Source organism: Thamnophis elegans, chromosome 11 (genome assembly GCF_009769535.1).
Source record: "Thamnophis elegans isolate rThaEle1 chromosome 11, rThaEle1.pri, whole genome shotgun sequence".
Lineage (NCBI taxonomy): Eukaryota > Metazoa > Chordata > Lepidosauria > Squamata > Colubridae > Thamnophis > Thamnophis elegans.
Window position 1 is genome coordinate 10,319,040 of NC_045551.1, and position 24,675 is coordinate 10,343,714.

The window sequence follows — 24,675 nt, forward strand, 5'->3', positions numbered from 1 at the left end:
GTGGTGCCTCTGCTAGTGAAAATGGAGTTCGGGAGCCTCTTGAGGTCTGTTTTTGCTGGCAGAGGGTTGCAGGAGGCCATCACAGCTGAAAATGGAGCTCAGAAGCCCATTTTTACTGGGGGTGCCACCATAGGGAACCCCAACATGAGTGACATTGAGCTGGCCATGCCCCCCTGCCCCCCCCACCCCGAGGTCAAACACAACCCTGATGGGGCCCTCAATGAAATCGAGTTTGACACCCCTACTCTAGAATGACCTGGCAAACAGCATTCATAGGGGAGAGGAGATTAAGACTTCCTCTGGATTCCCTCCCCCCAACACTGTCTTTCTCTCCATAGTGCTGGTGATAAAGGGAAAATCTTGTTCCTCGTAGCATCATTTCAAATGAAACACAAAAGTGAATAAAAGGGATTGTGCTGCTGTGGAAATCACCATCCTATTCAATCTCTTTTCACCCTCTGGAGAAAGTACCAATCTAATACACGGGTTCCTAAATATACATGCTTCATCCATACATAACCAATAAATAAAGATATACCTCTTTACATTTTTTTATCTGAAAAACTTACTTTTTTTAAAAGAAAGTCTGATTTGTAGAGCGTGGTTGGAACTTTCCCAATTAAAAACGTGTGCTGTGGTGGCCGACGCCTGGTGCACATACTACTAACAGTGACATGCTTCCATAATTCTAGAGGATCTATGGATTTTTCTGGGTTAGACGTCGATGCTTCTGTCTCCTTAAAATGATTTCCCCTTCACATACGCATTGATTTAAATACACATTAGTGGACACAAATCCAGGCAGTAGAACTTATTCCAGATTACCCAACAGTGCAATCACATTTTAAACATCTGTTTCTACTTACATGCAGATTACAAATCGCTGGGTCAAATAAGAGAAGACATAATTTGGTATTTTAAGAAAATTATCATTGACTGCAGAAGTAGTGCGTCAAGTGCTTTTTCTCTCTCTCTGCTAGAGTTTCCAACTGTACTTTGCTTGGAGAAGGCAACCGTTGCAATTCCTTGTGAACCCAGATCGTGACCCGTCAAAACCGCGTTCCACAAAAGCGCGGTCGACAAAAGCGCGTATGTGACGTCATCACAGCGCGACGAAAAAGATCGAAAAATTGAAATAAAAATTAAATTACAGCAAGCCGATTCACATAAAGGTAAGGGTTAGGTTTAGGGTTAGGGTTAGGGTTAGGTTAAGGGTTAGGTTTAGAGCGTTAGCGTTACGTTTAGCGTTAGGTTAAGGGTTAGTGTTAGGTTTTTCGTTAGGTTAAGGGTTAGGTTTAGGGTTAGGTTTAGGGTTAGGTTAAGGGTTAGGTTTAGGGTTAGGTTTGGGGGGGGGTTAGGGTAAGGTTTTCGCTTTATTTTTACATTTTTCGATCTTTTTCGTCGCGCTGTGATGACGTCACATACGCGCTTTCGTCGACCGCGCTTTTGTCTACCGCGGTTTTGTGGTGGAACCAACCCAGATAAATGGTTGCAAGTCACACAGAACTTTCCATATAGCGAACATCACCGTATGTTCAGCTCCTTGAGCCCATTAAGCCATACTAACCAAATAGTATTCCTGCGAGCTTTTAAAGTGTCATACTTGGGTTAATTTAGCATTCAAACTTTAAAAATTGTAGCTGGGCCAGAAAGAGACGAAATTACCCCATTATCTGTACAAATGTCATCATTCCCAGATGAAGAAGACTAAAATGAGGCAATTAAGGTGTCAGACTCAAGGGATGCATGATAAATTTTGGTGCAGATTTTATACATTTTTATACTATAATTCAAAACCTCTTTTAAAAAACCCACAAGAACTACCCTATTGTAATTCTGCACCACAAAGGAAATACTAAATGTGCTCGACATGTCTGATCAAATATGCCTAGTGATAAGGAAAGGCCTATCAGTAGTGATCATTCAGAAAGTTTTCATAAAGTTTGTCTTTCTGGATTCAAATAGATAAAATATGGTTTGGGAAAGTTGGTTAGACACTAGAGTGATGTTATAGTAAAGACAGCTAAACTTCTAATTTCTGAATGTTGATGTCAAGTTTCCTTTATAGGTGCTATATGCATATATTAAGTTTAAAAAATGTGGAAGCATACTTTGAATACCCATGAGGCCATATATACAATGAACAAAATCAAGCAGTAACACTTTCCCTAAATTGCATCTCTTCAGGTAATTATTCCTTCAACACATACAATCTTTCTACATCAATGTACAAAATTGGCTAAAAGATTGTTAGTAAACAACGCTGTCTTTTATCCTTTCCTGATCTGCAAGAAGAAATAGAAGTTCTGTGTGAAGGATAGTTTACTCTTCAAACAGAATAACCACACAAAAAAACTCCTCGAATAAGATGTGGAAGCTGATGGCAACAGAGAGAAAAGAATTGCGTTACATAGGGCTACAAAAGTAGGTGGAATTCTCCTAATGGAATTTATGCAGAAGAATGCTAAATGAAATTAAGAAGTCACAAAGGGAAACAAAAAAAATCACATTAAATAATGACTGCAGCAAAATTACAGATGAAAGATAACTGTATAAAATGTGCATATGGAGAAAAAAGAAGGAATAAATGGGCTAGATAAAATTGGACTATTGAAACACGTGCAGTAAGATTTCGGAATTAATTATAATGAATACACAGTTAATGGGAAATAGACTCTTTTATTAGAAGGCAAAAAGAAAGGTAAACAATTTCATGATTTCAAAAACTGAACACTAGAGGGGACTAAAGTTTTTGGGCAGAGGAGAGATTTACAAGCCTGTAAAATGTTGCAACATGTTGTAACAATAATAAAATCTTGAAGGAAACTTTTGAAGAATGGAATCAGAAAATGGTAGCCACAATATCAACCATATGGCTGCTTCCATGGATATATTATTTCCAAAAATGTGTTACTGAAGAAATGACAAATGTAGAACAAAGTTTATCTAATCCAATAGAGATGGCATCTCAAGTAGATTTATAACTGACAGGTCAAGAGAATGATCTAGAAAAGGATGTTTCATTGGATCTACAAAACACACTGATTGAGGTTTTAAAATTTAAAAGGGAAATACAAATGGCAAATTAAGAGAGTGACTTGTAGTAAGTGGATTTTGTTTTCCTATTTGACTTATAAAACAGGTTTGTTAAAAACCTTAAACAACTCTGAGCACTCAGACAAAGAATAAATGAAGAGAAATCAAATCCAGCAATATTTGTATGGACTAAAAATTAGATTTGTTTGAAGTAAAAGGAAGGAATATAAGATTTAAGAACAAGGTTAACACAGGATATGTTATTCCCTCTAGTAACCCTTTATACACAGTGTTGATATGAGGCTTGAAAAGATGGTTATAGATAAGATATAGATGGTTTATGGGATGAAGAGATAAATGCTTATAGCCTTAGCGTGGATTAAGGGTTATTATATTTCTTTATACTTGTGATGAAGGTTGGAAGATACTTATTTATATATTTCTTTTCTCTTTATTATATTTATTATTTTTTCTTTTTTTCACTTTTCACTTTTCTATTCATTTTCTGTCTTTTAGTTTGTATTAGAAATTATTATAATCAAATTTCTTAATGAAATCACATATATTGAAATATAAATAGTAGTGTTCAAAGAGGAAAACTGCTAAAGGCTATCATAAATACTGTTGAGAAATGGTAAAATTGCAAGTATAGGTGGTATAAATCTTAAAACAAAGGTGTGGTTTGCCTACAGAATGGCTGGCTCATTTAATGGGAAGGCTGCACCTGAGTTTGATAAATGGATGGATGTTGTTATCACTATTCTCCTTCAAGGAAAGAATAGCAAGACTGAGTAATACATTTATGGTGAGAGTTGTTAAGTGTATTTGGGGAAACGTTTTTCAGAATTCTAATTGAAAGGCTGGGAGACCCAACAACAAGAAATCCAGCTTTATGCCAGGCAAGCCGTGAGCAACCAGTTTTTATCAGGTCACTAAGAAATGCATAAATATGAAACAGAAACACATTAAAAATAAATGCATTATACAATGGTTTAGAGAAAGTATGAAATAAAGTGAATACATTTAAATCATGGATGATTTGAAAGCACAGAGTCGAAAGTTGGTGAATGTGATGAGAGGAGTGATGAAAGAAAAGTATGGGTGAGAATAAACAAGGGCTGGTGACTCATTCTTCTTTTACTATATTTATGGATAACTACTATATAAGGAATCCTTGAAGTGTATTGGCTGGCAACAGGTTTGAAAGTTTTGCAGCAAATGTTAGATGGGTAGGCGGACAGAGTTAACAATATAGATTTTAAAACTGATGCATCAAAGGTCAAGGAAGCTGTGTTTAGCGCATGTTTGTTATTCCTACATAAATACTAAAACTAGAAAAAGTAAATGAGTTTATGTATCTCCCCACAATGTTTACAAAAGAATGGAAAACAGAGAAATTTTAAGGGATGAAAAGATAATGACAAGTATTTGGTCTATTGTGTGGAATGAATGTTTGTCAGAAATGGTTTTTAGGATGCTTCTGCCTTCTTCGTTATTAAGGAAGTGACAGAACTAACATCCTAGTTAAAGTCAGCAGAATAGAACAGTATATGACACAGAAGAAGTAAGAGTAATTTGGAAGGGTAGAAATGGATGAAGAAGTATAGTAACTGGTGTGGTTTTAAAATACATTAAGGTTTAATGGGGGGGGGGGTTCTTATATGCCTTTCATTTCTTTAGATTACTACTTGTAATGCTGCTTAGAAACTAGAGGAATGGGTATTTATATATGCCCAGTAAAAAAAATCAGGCATTGCTTCTTTGTGGTAGAAGTGCAGGCAGATATGACTGACAGTGTGGCACGACATAACCGTGAAAGTCAAAAGCGCACCGACAACACCACAGCGCTAAAACTGCGATGTCAAAAGCGCAAGACAACAGCACGCCGACAACAGCGCGCCGACAGAAGCGCGATTTAACTTAAGGTAAGGTTTAGGGTTAGGTTTAGAGTTAGGTTTAGGGTTAGGTTTAGGGTTAGGGTTAGGTTTAGGGTTAGGTTTAGTTAGGTTTAGGGTTAGGGTTATTTTTAGGGTTATGTTACAGCGCGCTTCTGTCGGCGCGCTGTTGTCGGCGCACTGTTGTCGCGCGGTTTTGACGGCGCGGTTTTGTCACCGCGCTTTAGTGACATGCGCTTTAGTCGACCACGGTTTTGTGGTGGAACCACTGACAGAGCATTCTCATACATGATTTTAACTCTGCAGTTGAGTGTGAAATAATTTAGGGTGGGGGGGAAGCAATTACTGCTTCATTTAGATATTTATAAGGGCCCCATTGGAATTCTGCTGGGTTTCTGGGAATGTTCATTACATGACCCCACGTTTCTAATGTCGTGTGTTTCACAGCAGCATGATTTAGTTTACTAAACAGCAAGTAAAAATATTATATAGATTTGTAATAAAATTATGTTTAAATATTTGCAGACAGGATCACATTTCCCTCTCCGCTTTGCTAAATCAAGCTCCAGAGAAGCGCACACCAATAAAATGTCAGAGAAAACACACAGTCCAGGTGGCAAGCCATTGATGTGGCATGGAAGGTAGACTGGAGGTCCAGTTGACCAAGGGTGTTTCGTTTTCTTGCTCTCTTCTCCACCTCTTTCTTCAAAATTTCTTCCTTTCTTCTTTATGCACTTACACCTCAAGTGCAGGACCAGACTTCCCCTGAATCCTTTTCTTCAGCCCTTGCTGTCTCCTATTTATGCTTTCCCTCAAGCCTTTGTCATTTCTTCCAAGTTGAGCCTTGGCAGCACAACGTGTCCTAGTGGGCTGCTGCAGTGGGCTACTGATTTTCTTCTGCTGCTGGATCCCGGCAGGTGCATTCATCCTCATCACAGCCGTTGGGAAACAGAACAACCTAAAGGATTGGAAGAACAGTGGCGTTTAAGGAATAGAGGCATAACTCAGAGAAGCCTGTCTTCTACCCGAGCCGAGGTGGTGCAGTGGTTAAATGCAGCACTGCAGGCTACTTCAGCTGACTGCAGTTCTGCAGTTCGGCTGTTCAAATCTCACCGGCTCAGGGTTGACTCAGCCTTCCATCCAGGGGTGGGTTTCTCGCCCCGTTCCAACCGGTTCGGTTGGAACAGGGCCGGTGGCGTCCTCGTGCACGCGCGCAGTGCACGCATGCGTATTAGCGTCTGTGCGATGCTCCAGCTGCTTCTGGAGGATCGCGCAGGTGCTGTATGCGTCCTGCACATGCGTGGAAGCGCAGAACTCATCAAAACCGGGTAAGGAGCGTGGGCGCGCGGGTGGGCCCTTCGCCGTTCCCGGAAGTTACTTACTTCCGGGTTCGCCAACCAACCGGTTCGCGGGGACCGCCGTGAACCGGTTGAAACCCACCCCTGCTTCCATCCTTCCGAGGTGGGTAAAATGAGGACCCGGATTGTTGTTGGGGGCAATATGCTGACTCTGTAAACCGCTTAGAGAGGGCTGAAAGCCCTAAGAAGCGGTATATAAGTCTAACTGCTATTGCTATTGCTACCCTCCAGTCATATGAATCGGTAGTACATCCTATTTATCAGCTATATATTCTGCAAATTTCCTAGGACAATGGCCAATATATCATAGAGATCAGGAACCTAACAGCAAAATAAAAGTTCTGGTAGAACCAAAACCAAATTGGTTTCCACCCACTCCCAATGCTGACTTAAGATAGTTTCATTTCTTTATTCAACAAGGGCAGGAAATAAATTCAGAGCTGCTTACAGGTTCTGCTCAACTGGAGAACCTAACAGATAATATTTGCTAAAAAGCATGATAGTTCCCCGTTATCCACTAAAGCAACTTTCTTTTCCAGACAAACCTAAAAACAGTTGAGTTGGATTTAAGAATTGCATTATGACAAAAGAGTTGCTTTAGTGATCACCAGATGCCACATGAAAGGGTGAAGTAATTCCCTCGACTCTCCTCTCTTTCAGAAAAGCTTTCAAAATATGGATTTTGAAACAAGCCGGAAGCCATGTCAATTTGTGATCCTGTTTGACTGATGATGAGTGGTTGAAATTTTCTTTTTTTGCATATTTCCTCAGGGCATTGGTATTTCTCTTTTTGCTTTATGTTTTGATTATGAGCTTTATTCTGTGCTCCACTTTGAGTCATCTTGATTCAGGTTGGCTCAGCCTTCCATCCTTCCGAGGTGGGTAAAATGAGGACCCGGATTGTTGTTGGGGGCAATATGCTGACTCTGTAAACCGCTTAGAGAGGGCTGAAAGCCCTATGAAGCGGTATATAAGTCTAACTGCTATTGCTAACTGCTATTTGGTGGCTTTTTAAATGTAATGAAGTATGCACAGATCTCCTGTTCTGCCAGCACTGATGAAATCTGTTAACACGCTTCATGAAATATTTCTTGTTGGACAAAACACACCAGTTTTACCAATGCACAATGATACATATTCTTAGAAAAGATAATCTGTATATATACCTGGCATTCCATTCATCTTCATCCACAGTTTTATATGAAATGGGAGCTCAATCAAAGCAGTATTTGAAAGAGCTGCAGAGATCTAGTATCACAAGGAGTAATTAAGGGAAGGCCAGAGACACTTTTGTGAACTGGTCTCTTTGTGTGCCTCAGTAGTCGATAGTTTCTTCTGTATGTGTTCTATGACTTGTGAACTCTGCTTATACTTTCTACACCAGCAATCAACTTCTCTGGGATCATCGCTTGAGCAACCTTGAGAGTTTGATAGGATTTCTTTGACAAATAACACAAACGCCCTTTTTCTGGTACAATTGTGCCACATAAAATACATCACTTATCAGGAAAGAAACTTGTCGTGTCTGTTTAAAAAAAAGCCAATCCAACTAACAAAAAAAATTCAGGTTCTTTTTGGTTAATTCAAATTCAGCTATTTTTATGCACCAGGCCAAGCAGTTCAGCATATGTAATTTATCCCCAGACATCCAGGGAAAGACACTATCTATAGATTTAATTTCTCATAAGTACTTGTGGATAAGTCCGTCCATGGATAGGTGAGTCAGTTTGTTATAGTGGTGAAGTGCTGGCCTAGAAACCAGGAGATTGGGAGTTCTAGTTTTGCCTTAGGCATGAAAGCTGCCTGGGTGACTTTGAGTCAGTCACACACTCTCAGCCCAACTCATCTCAAGAGCCGAGATGGCGCAGTGGTTAGAGTGCAGTACTGCAGCCACTTCAGCTGACTGTTAGCTGCAGTTCGGCGGTTCAAATCTCACCGGCTCAGGGTTGACTCAGCCTTCCATCCTTCCGAGGTGGGTAAAATGAGGACCCAGACTGTGGGGGCAATATGCTGACTCTGTAAACCGCTTAGAGAGGGCTGAAAGCCCTATGAAGTGGTATATAAGTCGAACTGCTATTGCTATTGCTATCTCACAGAGTTGTTGTGGGGAAATAGGAGGGAGAGGTATTAAGTATGTTCATCTCTTTGAGTTCATTGTAAAATAATAAAAGCAGGATAAAAATCTAGTTAATAAGTAAATAAATAATAGACTGTTGAATTTTTAACCAAAATACCATGAAAAAATGCACCACCGCGGACAAGCCGATCCACATTTTTCATGATATTTCGGTTAAAAATCTAACACATGGATGAGCTTGTCCATGTGTATATATGGAAAATGCAGGTACTTAAATGTTTGTGTGTTGTCTATTTTGTGGATAAGCTCAACTTGATTTTTTGGATACCTTTTGTCATTTAAAATTCTCGGCTGATCTGCAAATATATACGGTATGTTCCGCTTTCTGTAATGGATAACTAACATATCCGTTACCTTCTTCGAGGAGACTGTGGAGGAACAACAGTCACCACCATCATACTGACAATAGGCTCGGTTGTTGATGGTATCACACCAGCCATCGGCATGGAAAGGCTATAAAGAAAGAGAAAAGAAATCTTCGGTGAATGAAGAGCAACAGAGAAAATCAATTAAGTGTTATTGAAACAGATTTTTTTGTAAAACGAGCTAAGAGAAACAGACCATCAAAACAGCTGTACTGATTCAATGACAAGAATCACTAAATATTTAGACATGCTACTGATCTAGCTATCGTGGCTGAAAAATGTAGATACATATGACATAGCAATAGCAATAGCAGTTAGATTTATATACCGCTTCATAAGGCTTTCAGCCCTCTCTAAGCGGTTTACAGAGTCAGCATATCGCCCCCACAGTCTGGGTCCTCATTTCACCCACCTCGGAAGGATGGAAGGCTGAGTCAACCTTGAGCCGGTGAGATTAGAACCGCTGAACTGCAGATAACAGTCAGCTGAAGTGGCCTGCAGTACTGCACCAATTAGACATGACTAATTGAGTCCAAGAAATGGTTCTGCAGCCACAAAATGATATGCATTCAGGACTATCCTTTCAGAAGAAGTCAATTTAAATTAAGTGAAATCAGGTTTGAGTTATTTGACGTTAATGAGAGAGTGATAATTTCCTAACATTCATAGATTACCATATTTAAATGTGATTTGTCAAACCAAACCAAAATACTGGTTATCTCGAACATGAATGAAGCAACAAATCAGCGTAAATGCTTGAATGATACCACTTCACCACTTAATTCTTATTGGTAATGCTATATTGTGAATATAAAAAAAAGCTTGCTGTTATGTAATCAAGGAGGGATGTTTTATTACATTGTGCCTATGAGAGGTTTAAGATACATGGTTAATGAGGAAGATAGGGCAACATCACCTCTCTACTGTATTGCTAGAGAACCGTGACCCGTCAAATGCGTGCCCGACAAAAGCGCGCCGACAAAACCACGGTGAGAAAACCGTGAGGTTGAAAGCACTCCCACAAAAGAGCGCCGAAAAAATCGGGCCCACAAAAGCATGATTAGGGTTAAGGTGAGGGTTAGGTTTAGGGTTAGGTTTAGGGTTGTTACATTGTTTTCATTGCTTTTTTAATGGTGCGCTTTCGTCGGTGCGCATTTGTTGGCGCGCTTCTGCGTGCATTCGTTGGCGCAATTTCGACCTCACAGTTTTCTTGGCACGCTTTTGTTGAGCGTGCATTTGTCGGTGAACCCTAGAGAACAGCAGGTAAGAAAGAAAACCACTATAACTAAGGAGATAATTTGACTCTTCCCACATTTTTTTTGCTGTATTCCACACAATAAGGTTTGTTTACCTAGATAATTATTCATTTACAAAGCCAGAAAATCATGACAACTAGAACATAGAATAATAGAATTGGAAGGGCCTTGGAAGTCTTCTAGTCCAACCCCGTACTCAAGCAGGAGACCCTAGACCATTTCAGGCAAATGGTTGTTCAGTCTTGTTTTTTTTTTTTGAAAGCCTCCAATGATGGAACACCCACAACTTCTGAAGGCAAACTATTTCATTGGTTGATTGCTCTCACCATTAGGAAATTTCTCCTTAGTTCTAAGTTGCTTCTCGGTTAGTTTCCATCCATTGTTTCTTATCTTGCCTTTTGGTGCTTTGGAAAATAGTTTGATTCCCTCATCTTTGAAGGCGCCCCTCAAATATTGGAACAGTATTATCTGGAAATATCTGTTAGGTTTTGGAACAGTGCTACCATGTGCCATCTGGTCCTTCTTTTCATTAGAATAGATATACCCAATGCCTGTAATTGTTCTTCGTATGTTTTAGCCTCCAGTCTCCTAATCATTTTTGTTGCTCTTCTCGGAACTTTTTACAGAGTTTCAACATCTTTTTTGTACTGTGGTGACCAGAACTACATGCAGTATTCCAAGTGTAGTCTTACTAAGGCTTTGTAAAGCAGTACTAGAAATTCATGTGATCTTGAGTCTATCCCTCTATTAATGCGCCCTAGGACTGCATTGAATCTTTTGGTGGCTGCTTCACACTGTTGGTTCATATTCAAGTGATTGTCCACCAGGACTCCAAGAACCCTCTCACAATTACTGGCATTAAACCAAGTTTCATCTAGTCTGTAGTAGTAGTTGTTGTTGTTGTAGTTCATGAATACAACTATTCATCTCCTATTGTAGTGAATGCTTGTTTAAAATGACTTCCAGATCAACATCTAAAGAGAGGAAATGATGGGATGAAGAAAATATAAATTGTCTTCACAGTATATGACTCTTAACTGCTCTTGTCCCAATCATTTCAAATGGCCAAAATATATATTCATACTGAGATCAATTTGGGCATCTATGACAATTATTGGCAACCATGACATTCATATTAAAAAAAAATTTATGAGCGGAAAAATGGAAATTAAAAATAATGAGAGAAAAAATTAAAGGACAGAAACAATAAAGTAGGACATAAAATATGTTGGAAATCATAGGCTCTTAAATACGACTAAGTAATACGAATTATATGGAGGGTGGAACACTTGGAATAGTAAGGAACCAGGTCCTTTACATTCTGGCATGCTTGGAATTTCAGTTAGATTTTCCATTACTTAACCTAAAATAAGTCAGAATGGACCAGTGGTGGGTTGCTTATCCGTTCCAACCGTTTCAGTTGGAACGGGGCCGGCGGCATCCTCATGCACGTGCACAGTTCACGCATACGTCTTAGCGCCTGCGCGATGCTCCAGCTGCTCGCGGAGAATCGCGCAGGTGCTGTATGTGCCATGCACCTGCGTGGAAGCGCAGAAGCCTTCAAAGACCGGTAAGGAGCACGGGCGGGCAGATGGGCCCTTCGCCGTTCCCGGAAGTTACTTACTTCCGGGTTCGCCGACCAACCGGTTCGCGGGGACCGCTGCGAATCAGTTGAAACCCACCCCTGGAATGGACTCTAAATTATAATTAATATAATTGGAATGCTATAATAAATTAGCGACTCTAAGGGCTAATATACAGTATACATTAAGTGATGCCATTATTTTGCTTTTGGAAATCGGGGTTTTAGATGAACAACATATGGAAAAGACAGCAAAACATTCCAGAAGAATAATTGCTAGCATTTTACAAAGCAATAATGCTTGACTACAGCTGTCCCGTATTTCTGAATTACTTTTCCCTTCTTTTTGTCTAGGTAGTCTTTGATTTACAATCACAATTGAGCCCAAACCTTTTGTGGCTCATTGAGACATTTGTTAAGTGAGTTTTGCTCACTGTTTTATGACATTTCTTGCCACAGTTGCTAAGTGAATTATTGCAACTGTTAAGTTAGTAACATGGTTGTAGAAGTGAATCTGGCTTCCCCGTTGACTTTGCTTGTCAGAAGGTTGCAAAAGGGAATCACATGACCCCGGGACACTGCAGCCATCATAAATATGAGTCAGTTGCCAAGCGTCTTAATTTTGATCACGTGATCATAGGGATCAGTGGTGGGATTCAAATAATTTAACAACCGGTTCTCTGCCCTAATGAACATCTGGGTAGGTGGGGCTCGGTGGTCATGTGACTGGGTGGGCGTGGCCAACTCAAGGTCACTCAGGTCGATGGGCGCTTCGCCTTAGCTGTTACAATGTCATAAGGGTTAACCGGAAAGGCGGTTTCTGTAAGCAGGTCAATAAAGATTAGGCTAGAAACAATACTAGAATGTTTCCTTCCTGCCTTCCTTACAGGATTAGCCCTGTAAAGTGGGGGAAAAAACAAAAGGAGATTTCTTCTTCTTCCAATAATCGGTTCTCTAAACTACTTAGAAAGTTACCAACCGGTTCTCCTGAATAGGTGCGAACTGGCTGAATCCCACCACTGATAGGGATGCTGCAATAGTTGTAAGTGTGACAAAGTCACAAGTCACTTTCTTCAGTGCCGTTGTAACTGCAAACAGGCACTAAATGAAGAGTACCTGTACTCAATACTTTCAAGGTCATTTCGAATGATACATTTTGCTGCAGTGTGTGAGAATTTGTTTCTCAGTGCAAATAAGCAGCTATTGCAAATTACTTCCAATAAACAGTTACCTTTTGCCCAGTTGTTTCTTTTCTCTGACCTAGGAACTACAACCCATTTTCTTTCAGTTAGAGAGTTTCGATTCAGGTTTACAGAATAAAAGAGATGAAAGGAGGATCCTGAATTGTTGTTCAAGCAGGAAATCATTCCCAGACTTCCACGGTTTGATTTCCATCTCCCGGACAAGCGTAAGAAATTTCCATCAAAACCTAGAAAGCATTTTTCTTTGTTTCCCAATTAAAGTCCAAATAAATAAATAGCTCCTCCCATACATCAATGCCAACAAAACAACATTTTTGCAAAAATATAAACGAAACCCCATTTCTTTTCCAGGTTTTTAATGCCCCACAAATGATTTATATAATGTTTGTAAACAAGAAAACTATAACTTTTATGGACTTATTTGGAAGGCAAGGTTAATTTCCAATATGAAGGGATTAAATGAACCATGAAATTTCTATGGTCTCATTACTACAACCTTAAAATTATTATTGGGGTAATAAGCTGTATCCAAAAACCCTTACGTGCATTTCAGTAATGCCATGTAGTTTTGGAATTGATACAGATCTAGTCTGATCTATTTTAATTTAGCAAATGCCCAATATAATTAACTGAATAAGCATAAGTTTCAGTTTCAGTTTAATAAAATTTGTATGCCGTCCACTCCCATTGGGACTCTGGGCGGCTCACAGCAAGATAAAAGCATTTTAAATTTTTTAAAAAGAGCTACAATTATTAAAATTTATACACCATCCATTTAGTCTAAGTGGAGCTGGATATTAATCAACAGCCCCAGGCCTGCCGGAACAGCCAGGTCTTGGTCACTTTACGGAAGGCCGGGAGAGTGGTAAGGGTCCGGATCTCTATGGGTAGATCATTCCACAGGGCCAGTGCAGCTACAGAGAAGGCCCTCCTTCGGGGGGCCGCCAGCTGGCATTGTCTGGTCGACGGCACCCGGAGGAGGCCCAACCTGTGTGATCTTATTGGTCGTTGGGAGGTGAATGGCAGGAGGCGGTCTCTCAGGTAGCCAGGTCCAATACCATGTAGGGCTTTAAAAGTAATGACTAGCACCTTGAAGCAGATCCGGAGACCAATGGGGAGCCAGTGCAGCTCGCGGAGGATAGGTGTAACATGGGTGTATCTAGGTACACCCATTATCGCTCGCGCGGCTGCATTCTGGACCAACTGAAGTCTTCGAACACTCTTCAGAGGCAGCCCCATGTAGAGCGCATTACAGAAATCTATCTGGTTCAACATCCTAAGCAGTTTTCAATAACAGTAAGACATTCAAACATTGGATGGATGGATCCAACCTGATGAAGCAATTTTACCTACTGAACTTCATGTTGAGGTCGGGGTAAGCAACGAAATAAACTCAATAACAGGATTATTAGGATTGGATTATGACTGGATCAGCATATCAGTCAGTCAGCAACTAGTGTACACTTTTCTTGAGAATACTTAGAGGGCTGTTTGGACAGATATTGGCTGAATTGTTTCTAGCTCTTTAGTCCTGAGGAATCTGAAGAGAACAGTTAATGGAATTCAATAAGCCAAGGTGGTGCAATGGTTAAATGCAGCACTGCAGGCTATTTCAGTTGACTGCAGTTCTGCATTTCGGCTGTTCAAATCTCACCGGCTCAAGGTTGACTCAGCCTTCCATCCTTCCGAGGTGGGTAAAATGAGGACCCGGATTGTTGGGGGCAATATGCTGACTCTGTAAACCGCTTAGAGAGGGCTGAAAGCCCTATGAAGCGGTATATAAGTCTAACTGCTATTGCTATTGCTATTGCTATTGCTATTGCTATTGCTAATAAGGAGGTTAGAACTGGATCCAACCAATTAGAGTCAGTCTTCAAGAGTTTATTAGAATTAAGTCTTCCACTCCACCCCCAATAATTTTGCTGTTTTCCATGCAGAAGTTGTTTGTGGATCTCGCATCTTATTAGTCTACCTGATTTTTGGGACAGAGTAAAAGATAAGAGTTCTTATTTTTTTATTTTTTACATTTTGGGATGGTTAGGCTGGTTTTTCTGCTGAGACAATTGTTTGTAAGTCTTAAACAGGGATTCATAATGTTAGGTAAGCTCCCCGTTGGGAGAGCGAGTACGTTCAGAGAAGCGTTGTGAGAGTTGTGTTGGAGAACACACAAACCAGCATACAGAGACACTGCAGTTTAAATAGGCTTTTACTTTCGTGGAAATAGAGGTATCAGAGTCCATTAAACAGTCCAAGTCATACACGGATAAGACAGTCAGTCATCAATGTCTTTCAGTTCAGGGATAATCCAAATAACATAGTCCAGTATCATATAATCAGTTCAGAACTCAAAGTTTGCTAACACTTGCAAAACTTACAATAGCTCATGGCACTTTCTAACAGCCAGCTTCCAAAACACTCAGATCAGATCAGCCCAGCATCTAACAAAACAGAGAGCTAACAGTCATTCTGGCTCCCTCTTATGGTCGATTGAGGAAAACAGCAGCCAATCACATTTTACAGTATGATTTAAAGAAACAGGTATAGCATTGTTACATGCTTTATATATTGCCAACCCAACCATTAGATTACATTCCTAACACATAAGACTTTTGAAAAAGTCATTAGGTCTTGAAGATAAAGTATTATGCACTTCTACTCATTTGGCTTTAGATGGGACACCTTCCCAATCAAACCAAATCCGTAGATTTCAACTTAAAGCTCATATTTGTTGTTGAGGCTTTTGCTACTGGTATCTTCTGAATCTCACTATTTATTGAAAAATATGTATATATTTATGATAAATGCACACACAACATTAAATGTAGAGGTATCATATAGATCACAAAGATATATACTGTCAGGGCAGCTGTCTTTCCAATTGTAACATACAGTTGTGTTCTGACCCCCTCCTCTGTCCAGTAACGACTGCCAAGACAAGCTTAACTGGAATGTACTTTAATAGCAAGAAACCAAAACCTCGGTGGCTGAAAGCCAAGCATAATAAACAGATAAGGACCTTGGCAGCAACTCAGTCAAACCTTGGCAGCAATCCAGCCTGCCAAGCTAGTTACAAAAGTTCACCAACTTTTAGTCAATGCATTGACTTCTGCAAGAGGGGCGTGTGCACAAGCAGTCTTTTTATAGTCTGGAGAGGAGCCTAATGACCACCAGCTGAGTGCAATTACCTCCTATACTTGCGTAACTGTTCCTGATGCCTATTAGGTCTTCAATGCCAGGCATCCAGGAACAACTCACTACTGGCGTCCAGATCACTCTCCCTTGTCTCCTCCACACTGGTCCAAGGCTCAGGTGCCTCCTGGTGGCCAACCAGCCTCTCTGCACCCTGCTCGGAGTCGGAACCCTGTCCAGGGTCCTCCACATCCTCCAGAGTCGACTCATAGGGCCCCTCGCTGTCGGAGTCTGGTGGCAGCTCCAACGGCTCCTGCTGGGCCACAACAAGTTGTGAAACCTGGACCAGCAGAAAGTCTGAGCCAAGAAAAAATGAATTTCCTTTCATTTGTAATGCTGGAAATTATTTTGGAGACTACCTTGAACTGCAACAACAAATAATACAAAATGAAATAAAACATCTTGAAGCACTCATAATGAAACTAAGACAGTTTGGACACATAAGGCAAAGGCAAGAGTAATTAGAGAAGAGTCTGAAACTTGGCAGTCAAGGAAGAGGCTAATTCTACTGCTAATATCTTCAGTTATTGTATCTTTGGACATGTGATTTTAAATCCCTGAACTGTGATTTAAAGTCATCAGTTATTTTAATAAAATAGGACCTTGTATAACCTCCCTTTATTTTGGGGGGGGGGGATGTTCAGTTAACTTCCATATTCAGGGCTCGCTGCATATTCAAATCCTGCGTACTTTCTGCAAACGTACATGTAAATAAGAAAATTTTGTAAGAAGGATGAAACTGTTAGGGAAAACGGCTTTTTTCTCCCCTGAGTTAACCGACTGATTGTTTTGTGGAACTGAAGGAGCAAACCACATTTGCTACTATTGGTTTTGTGCTCCTCCACCACTACACACTGAAACAGTATGTACAGAGAAATCATTTTAAAAACAGAAGAGTTCTCCTATTTTGGATACTTTGTAAATCTATTTTTCTACCTCATTTAATTTGCACCAGGCTTATAAAAGATGTAGAGGGTTTGGGAGGTCTGCAGAATGCAAACACTTTTTTAAAAAATTTACCTCTTCAAAATCTTGGTGCATCTTATACTCTGGTGTGTCTTATACTCCAAAAAATACGGTACTTCTAAAAATTCCTATGCCTGGTGGCCAAACAGTACATGTTATAACCTCTATATTCTAACTACAAGCCAGTGGTGGGTTTCAAAAATTGTTGGAACCTACTCTGTGGGTGTGGCTTCCTTTGTGGGACTGGCTTGCCACCCATGTGACCAGATGGGAGTGGCTTGCCGCCCATGTGACCGGATATGAAATTATGAATTAGTACTTAGTTTGGTCCAAGTAGCTATTGAGAAACTCTGGCATTGAAGCATGCAAGTCTTAAAGCTGTCAACTTACAAGATCCTTGCCAGTGGTGGGTTTCAAAAATTTTTGGAACCTCTTCTGTAGGTGTGGCCTGCTTTCTGGGTCCACTGGTGGAACCTCTTCTAACTGGTTTGGTAGATTTGACGAACCGGTTCTACCGAATAGGTGCGAACTGGTAGGAACCCACCTCTGCTACAGGCTCTCTGCCATGGTTCCCGCAGTAATACACCAAGGCTCCGTTCCTAATGTAAGTTTGGTTCAACACTGTAAAATGCTTTCAAGTAGACTTTCTACAGAATGGGAATCTGCTGTGACCAAGAACCACACTTAATTTTGGGAGGAGAGGAGTGGATGCCTTTAAAGCTGCTAGAAATGGGTTTGGCCATTGATTAAATTCATTTATTTTTTTTAACTGTGATGACAATTCAGAGCACGTGTGGCAATTTGCAACTGTTGCCCACTTCCAAAATGATAGAAAACCTTATCTGCTTTCAATAATGATAGCTAGAACGAGCTCCCAAGAAATGTAAGCAGAAGATCTTATTTCTCAACAATTTAAAAATAACAAGTTGACGGACTGTATTAGAACCATGGTATGTATATCCTTCTATTTGGTAATATCTTGAGGTGACATCATAAAGTATTGATATCTCCTCTAAATCCTACCGTGACATGACTCTAGTGTTAATTTAAAATACTTGAGTGGAACAGGAATTGGTAGCTGACCGCATTCCAAGGTGGCGAGGTGGCGCAGTGGTTAGGGTGCAGTACTGCAGGCCACTTCAGCTGACTGTTATCTGCAGTTCAGTGGTTCAAATCTCACCGGCTCAAGGTCGACTCAGCCTTCCATCCTTCCGAGGTGGGTAAAATGAGGACCCAGATTGTTGTTGGGGGCTATATGCTGACTCTGTAAACCACTTAGAGAGGGCTGAAAGCCCTATGAAGTGGTATATAAGTCTAACTGCTATTGCTATTCCAGCTGGCTGTGCTTTTTGTGGTAGCGTTCTCTATTTTGCACCTGGTAGCAAAAGCACTTAGACTTATATACCACTTTACAGTGCTTTACAGCACTTTCTAAGCAGTTTAGAGAGTCAGCCTATTGCCCCCAACAATCTGGGTCCTCATTTTACCACTCTCAGAGGAATGGAAGGCTGAGTCAACCTTCAGCCTGGTGAGACTTGAACTGTAGAACTGCCGGCAGCCGGCAGTCAGCAGAAGTAGCCTGTAGTAGTACTGTATTCTAACCATTGTGTTACAGATAATCTGCCTATAAGTAGCATTTTACAAGTGAAAGGGAACCATAGGCAAAAATCTTCGGGGGTGGGTGAGTGGGGGAGCAGTTCGCAGATATCTTTTAGAGAGCAACAAGGAAGAAAAGGACAAGGAGCCGAGGTGGCGCAGTGGGTAGAGTGTAGTACTGCAGGCCACTTCAGCTGACTGCTAGTTCAGCAGTTCGGCGGTTCAAATCTCACCGGCTCAAGGTTGACTCAGCCTTCCATCCTTCCGAGGTGGGTGAAATGAGGACCCAGACTGTGGGGGCGATATGCTGACTCTGTAAACCGCTTAGAGAGGGCTGAAAGCCCTATGAAGTGGTATATAAGTCTAACTGCTATTGCTATTGCTAAGGACTGAAGCAAGCTTTAAATTAACAAATATGTTTGAAATTCTTAGTCACATTTGATACACAACTATCCATTCCTATTGAATTAGAAAAAAAAGATGCCGTTGTTCAAATTTTGCTTTTAGCAAGGAGAAGGAAAGGAATGGAGAGCACACTTGACTGTTGTTTGAAAAAGGCCAGTTCTAAAAAGAGAAGCACGAAACAGCTTTCTAGGCCATCTGTTCTTCTCATGATAGTACAAGATTAAAGTGACCTGGAGCATCTGTAATTCAAAGTTTATTGCACTACCATCATTATTGCTGATGAACTTTCCAAATGCTTCCCCCCCCCCCTTTTGCACTCTCCTTGTGAATTTACAAATGCTTCACTCCTCATTACACTTAATTCCTGGCACAGAGAGTCTGAAAAAGTCAGAAAGAAAGATGAATGGCCATAAGAGATAAACAAAGTTTAGCTATTCTGGCACCAGACAAAGAAGAAATTAGAGTTAGAATTAATCCAAATTACATCATAAAGTTGCCATTTTTAAGTCTAGGAAAAGGGTCTCGCTGTACCACAACATGAAGGTGAAGTCTCCATTGTACACTAGCATCTGATTGATAGCAATTTAACCATCATAGCATTTTTCAAATAGCAATAGCAATAGCAGTTAGACTTATATACCGCTTCATAGGGCTTTCAGCCCTCTCTAAGCGGTTTACAGAGTCAGCATATTGCCCCCAACAACAATCTGGGTTCTCATTTTACCCACCTCGGAAGGATGGAAGGCTGAGTCAACCTTTGAGCCGGTGAGATTTGAACCGCCGAACTGCAGCTTAGCAGTCAGCTGATGTGGCTGCAGTACTGCACTCTAACCACTGCGCCACCTTGGCTCTTAAAATTTGATGTTGTTTCATGAAATATGGAGACCTCTACTACTAATCTTTTCCATAGTTTTGTCTCAAAGAACTGAACTTCCCAAGATTGGTGGGAAATTAGGAACAAGTATTATACGCATATAACATATCCTCACACGTTGTGATAAGATGGTGCTAACTGCTTTCACTTCTGATGCTCACTTGTCCTAGGAGGTCTTTACGTGCTAAATGATGAAAGAACACAGAAGAAGGCTTTTTATTCAGCAATTAAAACCAGCATTAGACTTTGAGCCGAGGTGGCGCAGTGGTTAGGGTGCAGTACTGCAGGCCACTTCAGCGGACTGTTATCTGCAGTTCAGCGGTTCTAATCTCACCGGCTCAAGGTTGACCCAGCCTTCCATCCTTCCGAGGTGGGTAAAATGAGGACCCAGACTGTGGGGGCGATATGCTGACTCTGTAAACCGCTTAGAGAGGGCTGAAAGCCCTATGAAGCGGTATATAAGTCTAACTGCTATTGCTATTGCTATCCAGAAATGCAGATTGATTCTACTTTCAAAATGAAAGAGCTGAGTGAACTTCCAGACATTAGCATGGGTTATACCATATCGTAACGTGGGATTACATATATTGCAGGGAATGAACTACAGGTAGTCCTCCACTTACAACAGTTCATTTAGTGACTATTCGAAGTTACCACACCACTGAAAAATAGTGACTTATGACTGCTTTACGACCATCCCCATGGTCATGTGATCAAAATTCAGATGCTTTACAATTGACTTATACTTATGGCGGTTGCAGTGTCCCAGGGTCATGTGATCATATTTTGTGACTTTCTGACAAGCAAAATCAATGGGGAAGCTGTTCTGCCCCCCCTCGTCCCACACCAACACACGCTCCGAGCCAAAGATAAGTTACGGCATTTAATTAACAGACAGACAGGTCCTTGGCAGCAAAACGGCACAGACAAGCTTGGGCAGCAATCCAGCACAGATAAGCCGTGGCAGCAATCCAGCCTGCCAAGCTCACAATAATGTTCTCCGACATTAGTTCCTGTGTTGACTTCTGCAAGAGGGGTGTGTGCACAAGCAGTCCTTTTATAGTCTGGAGAAGAGCCTAATAACCACCAACTGGGTGCAATTACCTCCTGTAATTACGTAATTGTTCCTTACGCCTATTAACTCTCTGGTGCCGGGCATCTAGGAACAACTCCCTTGGCTCCTCCCCACTGCTGATGTCAGGATCATACTCCCTTGTCTCCTCCCCACTGGTCCAAGGCTCAGGCACCTCCTGGTGGTCAATCAGCCTCTCTGCACCCTGCTCGGAGTCAGAACCCTGTCCAGGGTCCTCCACATCCTCCAGAGCCGACTCATAGGGCCCCTCGCTGTCGGAGTCTGGTGGCAGCTCCAACGGCTCCTGCTGGGCCACAACAGGAAGCTGTGTTCCTAACTTAACAGTTGCTTCACTTAATAACTGTGGCAAGAAGGGTAGTAGAACAGGGCCTGATTCACTTAACAACATAATTTTTAGGCTCAATATGGTCGTAGGTTGAGGACTACCTGTACACCAGAGGTCAGATTTCTTCTTCCATATGGATTAAAGTAACAGTAGAAATTTGATTGATTTTCATTCTGAAGAGGCATTATTTATTTGATAACCACAGAAGACATTTCTGCTACATGGTTAGATCAAGTTCAGGGATGTAAAAAAAGAGCCGAGGTGGCGCAGTGGTTAAATGCAGCACTGCAGGCTACTTCAGCTGACTGCAGTTCTGCAGTTCAGCTGTTCAAATCTCACCGGCTCAAGGTTGACTCAGCCTTCCATCCTTCCGAGGTGGGTAAAATGAGGACCCGGATTGTTGTTGGGGGCAATATGCTGACTCTGTAAACCGCTTAGAGAGGGCTGAAAGCCCTATGAAGTGGTATATAAGTCTAACTGCTATTGCTATTGCTAAAAAGTATCACCCAGTCTATCAACCATTTTGTGGCTTTGACAGTTCTCCCTTCAAAGTGGGTAGATCAACATTCGGGGCATTCATTCATTCATTCTACATGTGTAGGAATATTGAAGAGCTCTAAGGCCCTCCTGAATAGTAAAATGGAAAGCTACCAATGACAGTTGACAGACTGTCATTAAAAACAACATCAGTTAAAAAAAAACCCTCACTCTTTGGAAGTTACAACTGAGGTCTCAAGAAAACTGTTAAGAATCCTGCTAATCAGCTCTAAACCTTGAATCCAATCTGGTGAATATCACTGAGGGCTTGGAGTTGGTCATACTAAATGGCCGGTGATTGATTGATTGATTGATTGATTGATTTAATAGAGTTATAGGCCGCCCAATCCCGGGGGACTCCGGGCAGCTTACAGAAAGTAAATATAAAAATAAAAAAGTTAAAAAAATAGAAGACAGATTAAAACCGCATCATGCACTCAATCTGGTCGGGGCTGGACCTCAGTCATGAGGTCAACAGCCCCAGGCCTGCCGGAATAGCCAGGTTTTAATAGCCTTTCGGAAAGCCATGAGAATGGGGAGGGTCATTCCATAGGGTCCCACCTCTCTGAAGCCCCTTGACTAATTGAATCCCTCACAGTGGAAAAGCCCCTCCTAGTGACTGCATCCTTCCTGATCTTCTTAAATTGAACTATACATAACAGGCGTGGCACGACAAAACCACGAAGCCCTTATCTGTGGAGACATAAGCGTGTCGCTAAAGCCGCGACGTCATCACCGCGCGTCATCACCGCCGCGACAACAGCGCGGCAACAGAAGGGCGCTTTAAAACGGCGCCGCGGCAGAAAACCGATTTCAATTAAGGTAAGGGTTAGGATTAGGTTTAGGGGTTTGTTTTAGGGTTAGGTTTAGGGTTAGGGTTAGGTTTAGGGTTAGGTTTAAGGTTAGGTTTAGGGTTAGGTTTAGGGTTAGGTTTAGGGTACTGAGTGCTTGGGAACGCGCAGATCTGCCCTCCGCGATTATGTCATTGCGGTAGGGTCGCGTTTTTCCTTAGCGCTTCAAACGGCATGAATTAGTCTTCATGCTTATGTCTCCGCAGATAAGGGCTTTGCGGATTTGTGGTGGAACCCATAACAGGTGTTTCTTCTCTCTCTATGGGTATTGATTACAAAGGGTGCCTTCTCAAAAAACTGGGAACTGGTGACAATAATCCCAATTTACAATTGAGTTGCAATAAAAAGGACCCAGAAAATTAAAGAGCCTTCTCAGTGCGATAAAGTACATTATATACAAAACACCTAAATAAAATAAAATCTGAAAGAGATGATTAGAGACAAAGGAGGAAGGCATAGAAGCACAAGGATTTTTCCCTAAATATTCCTTTGGCATACGATAGAGAATGAGAAAGAGGGGAGGGGGAAAACAGACAGACAGAATATTTCTTACCTCACAAGAAATAATACAATGAATAGATTTTGGGTTAGGATACCATTCCAATCTTCCAGTACACACGATACTCTGAAGAGACATAAACAAGAGTTTTGTATTAGTCAGAGGATAACAGCAAGCGATTTATAGTTTTTTTTAAAAAAAATAATTACTGATGTTATATATCTTATTTCACCAAAGATCTATTACATTCAATGCAATGCTAAAGATTTTGTGTGAATGGAATTACAAATTCTATACACAATCTCCTATATGGTAAAGAATTTTGATTCCAGATAATTTTAGGTTTTGGATCATCTTTTTCTAAAAAATCTTGGTTTGTAAACCTTATACAGTATTTGCAGGCTTATGTTAGTAAAAATATTTGACTTTTAAACTCACCAATCCCCACAAAACAAACAAGGAAAATAATATTGTTCTTAGCTAACCTCAAAACACGTATATACTTTTTGCTAAGTATTATAGAACCATTTACATTAATGCACATCAGTGCTATAATATCAAGGTTACTCTATATATGGGAAATACCTATGTAGTGAAATTCTAAACCAAGCAGGTTAAATTCTTGAGACAAGAATAAGAAACATAGCGAAAACTAGTTTAAACTAGTCACTATATTTTTCCATATTTTTATATACTTAAAAAGCATCATTGCTTTTTAAGCATCCTTGCATCCTTGATTTTACCATCTCTATTTACCTTTTTTTATATATTGTCTTTTCTTCTTTGGAATTATCAATTCTCAGTTTTTGAGGATCTCATGAACTCCTTCCAACCACAACTTTTTCAGTCTTCCCTATCTCCACAATTTAATCCGTATTCATTTACTCTATATGAACAATCCCTATCAACATGCTTCCTTCAAACTGTATATTTCATCCTCCTTCACTCAACACTAATTCATTCTTGACTATTATATTTTCTTGTTTTGTCACACACATTTCTGAAACACCCCGTTCTCAATGTATTCAACTTATTTCAGGGTTCAGGTGGCGCAGTGGTTAGAGTGCAGCATTGCAGGCTACTTCAGCTGACTGCAGTTCGGCAGTTCGGCTGTTCAAATCTCACCGGCTCAAGGTTGACTCAGCCTTCCATCCTTCCGAGGTGGGTAAAATGAGGACCCGGATTGTTGTTGGGGGCAATATGCTGACTCTGTAAACCGCTTAGAGAGGGCTAAAAGCCCTATGAAGTGGTATATAAGTCTAACTGCTATTGCTATTGCTATTGCTATTCTCTTGAAACGACCCAGCTTGTTTCCATATAATGAAGTGAACAAAAGTAGACTCACATACATAACTATTTTTTGCTTCTTTGAATAAACTATAAATACATTTAGATTACTGTGTTTATAGTTGATGACTCCAGTTGGCACATATCATTCTGTTTGACCCCAATCAATCTAGCCCAGGTCCCTAATCCACTTCATTGTTCTTCCTACTTCACCCTGATCTG

General features: G+C 40.8%; 1 protein-coding gene across 1 annotated transcript in view; it reads right to left on the reverse strand.

The window, feature by feature from the left end:
- Window positions 1-5,680: 5,680 nt before the first annotated feature.
- PAPPA2 (pappalysin 2) overlaps window positions 5,681-24,675 on the reverse strand; it is a 185,805-nt gene continuing 166,810 nt past the window's right edge. The window contains exons 20-22 of the mRNA XM_032226805.1: window positions 23,221-23,292; window positions 8,781-8,879; window positions 5,681-5,889 (exon numbers count right to left, since the gene is read on the reverse strand). Coding sequence (XP_032082696.1) covers window positions 5,815-5,889; window positions 8,781-8,879; window positions 23,221-23,292 — 246 coding nt within the window. The 3' untranslated portion in view covers window positions 5,681-5,814. The remainder of the gene's footprint in view (window positions 5,890-8,780; window positions 8,880-23,220; window positions 23,293-24,675) is intronic.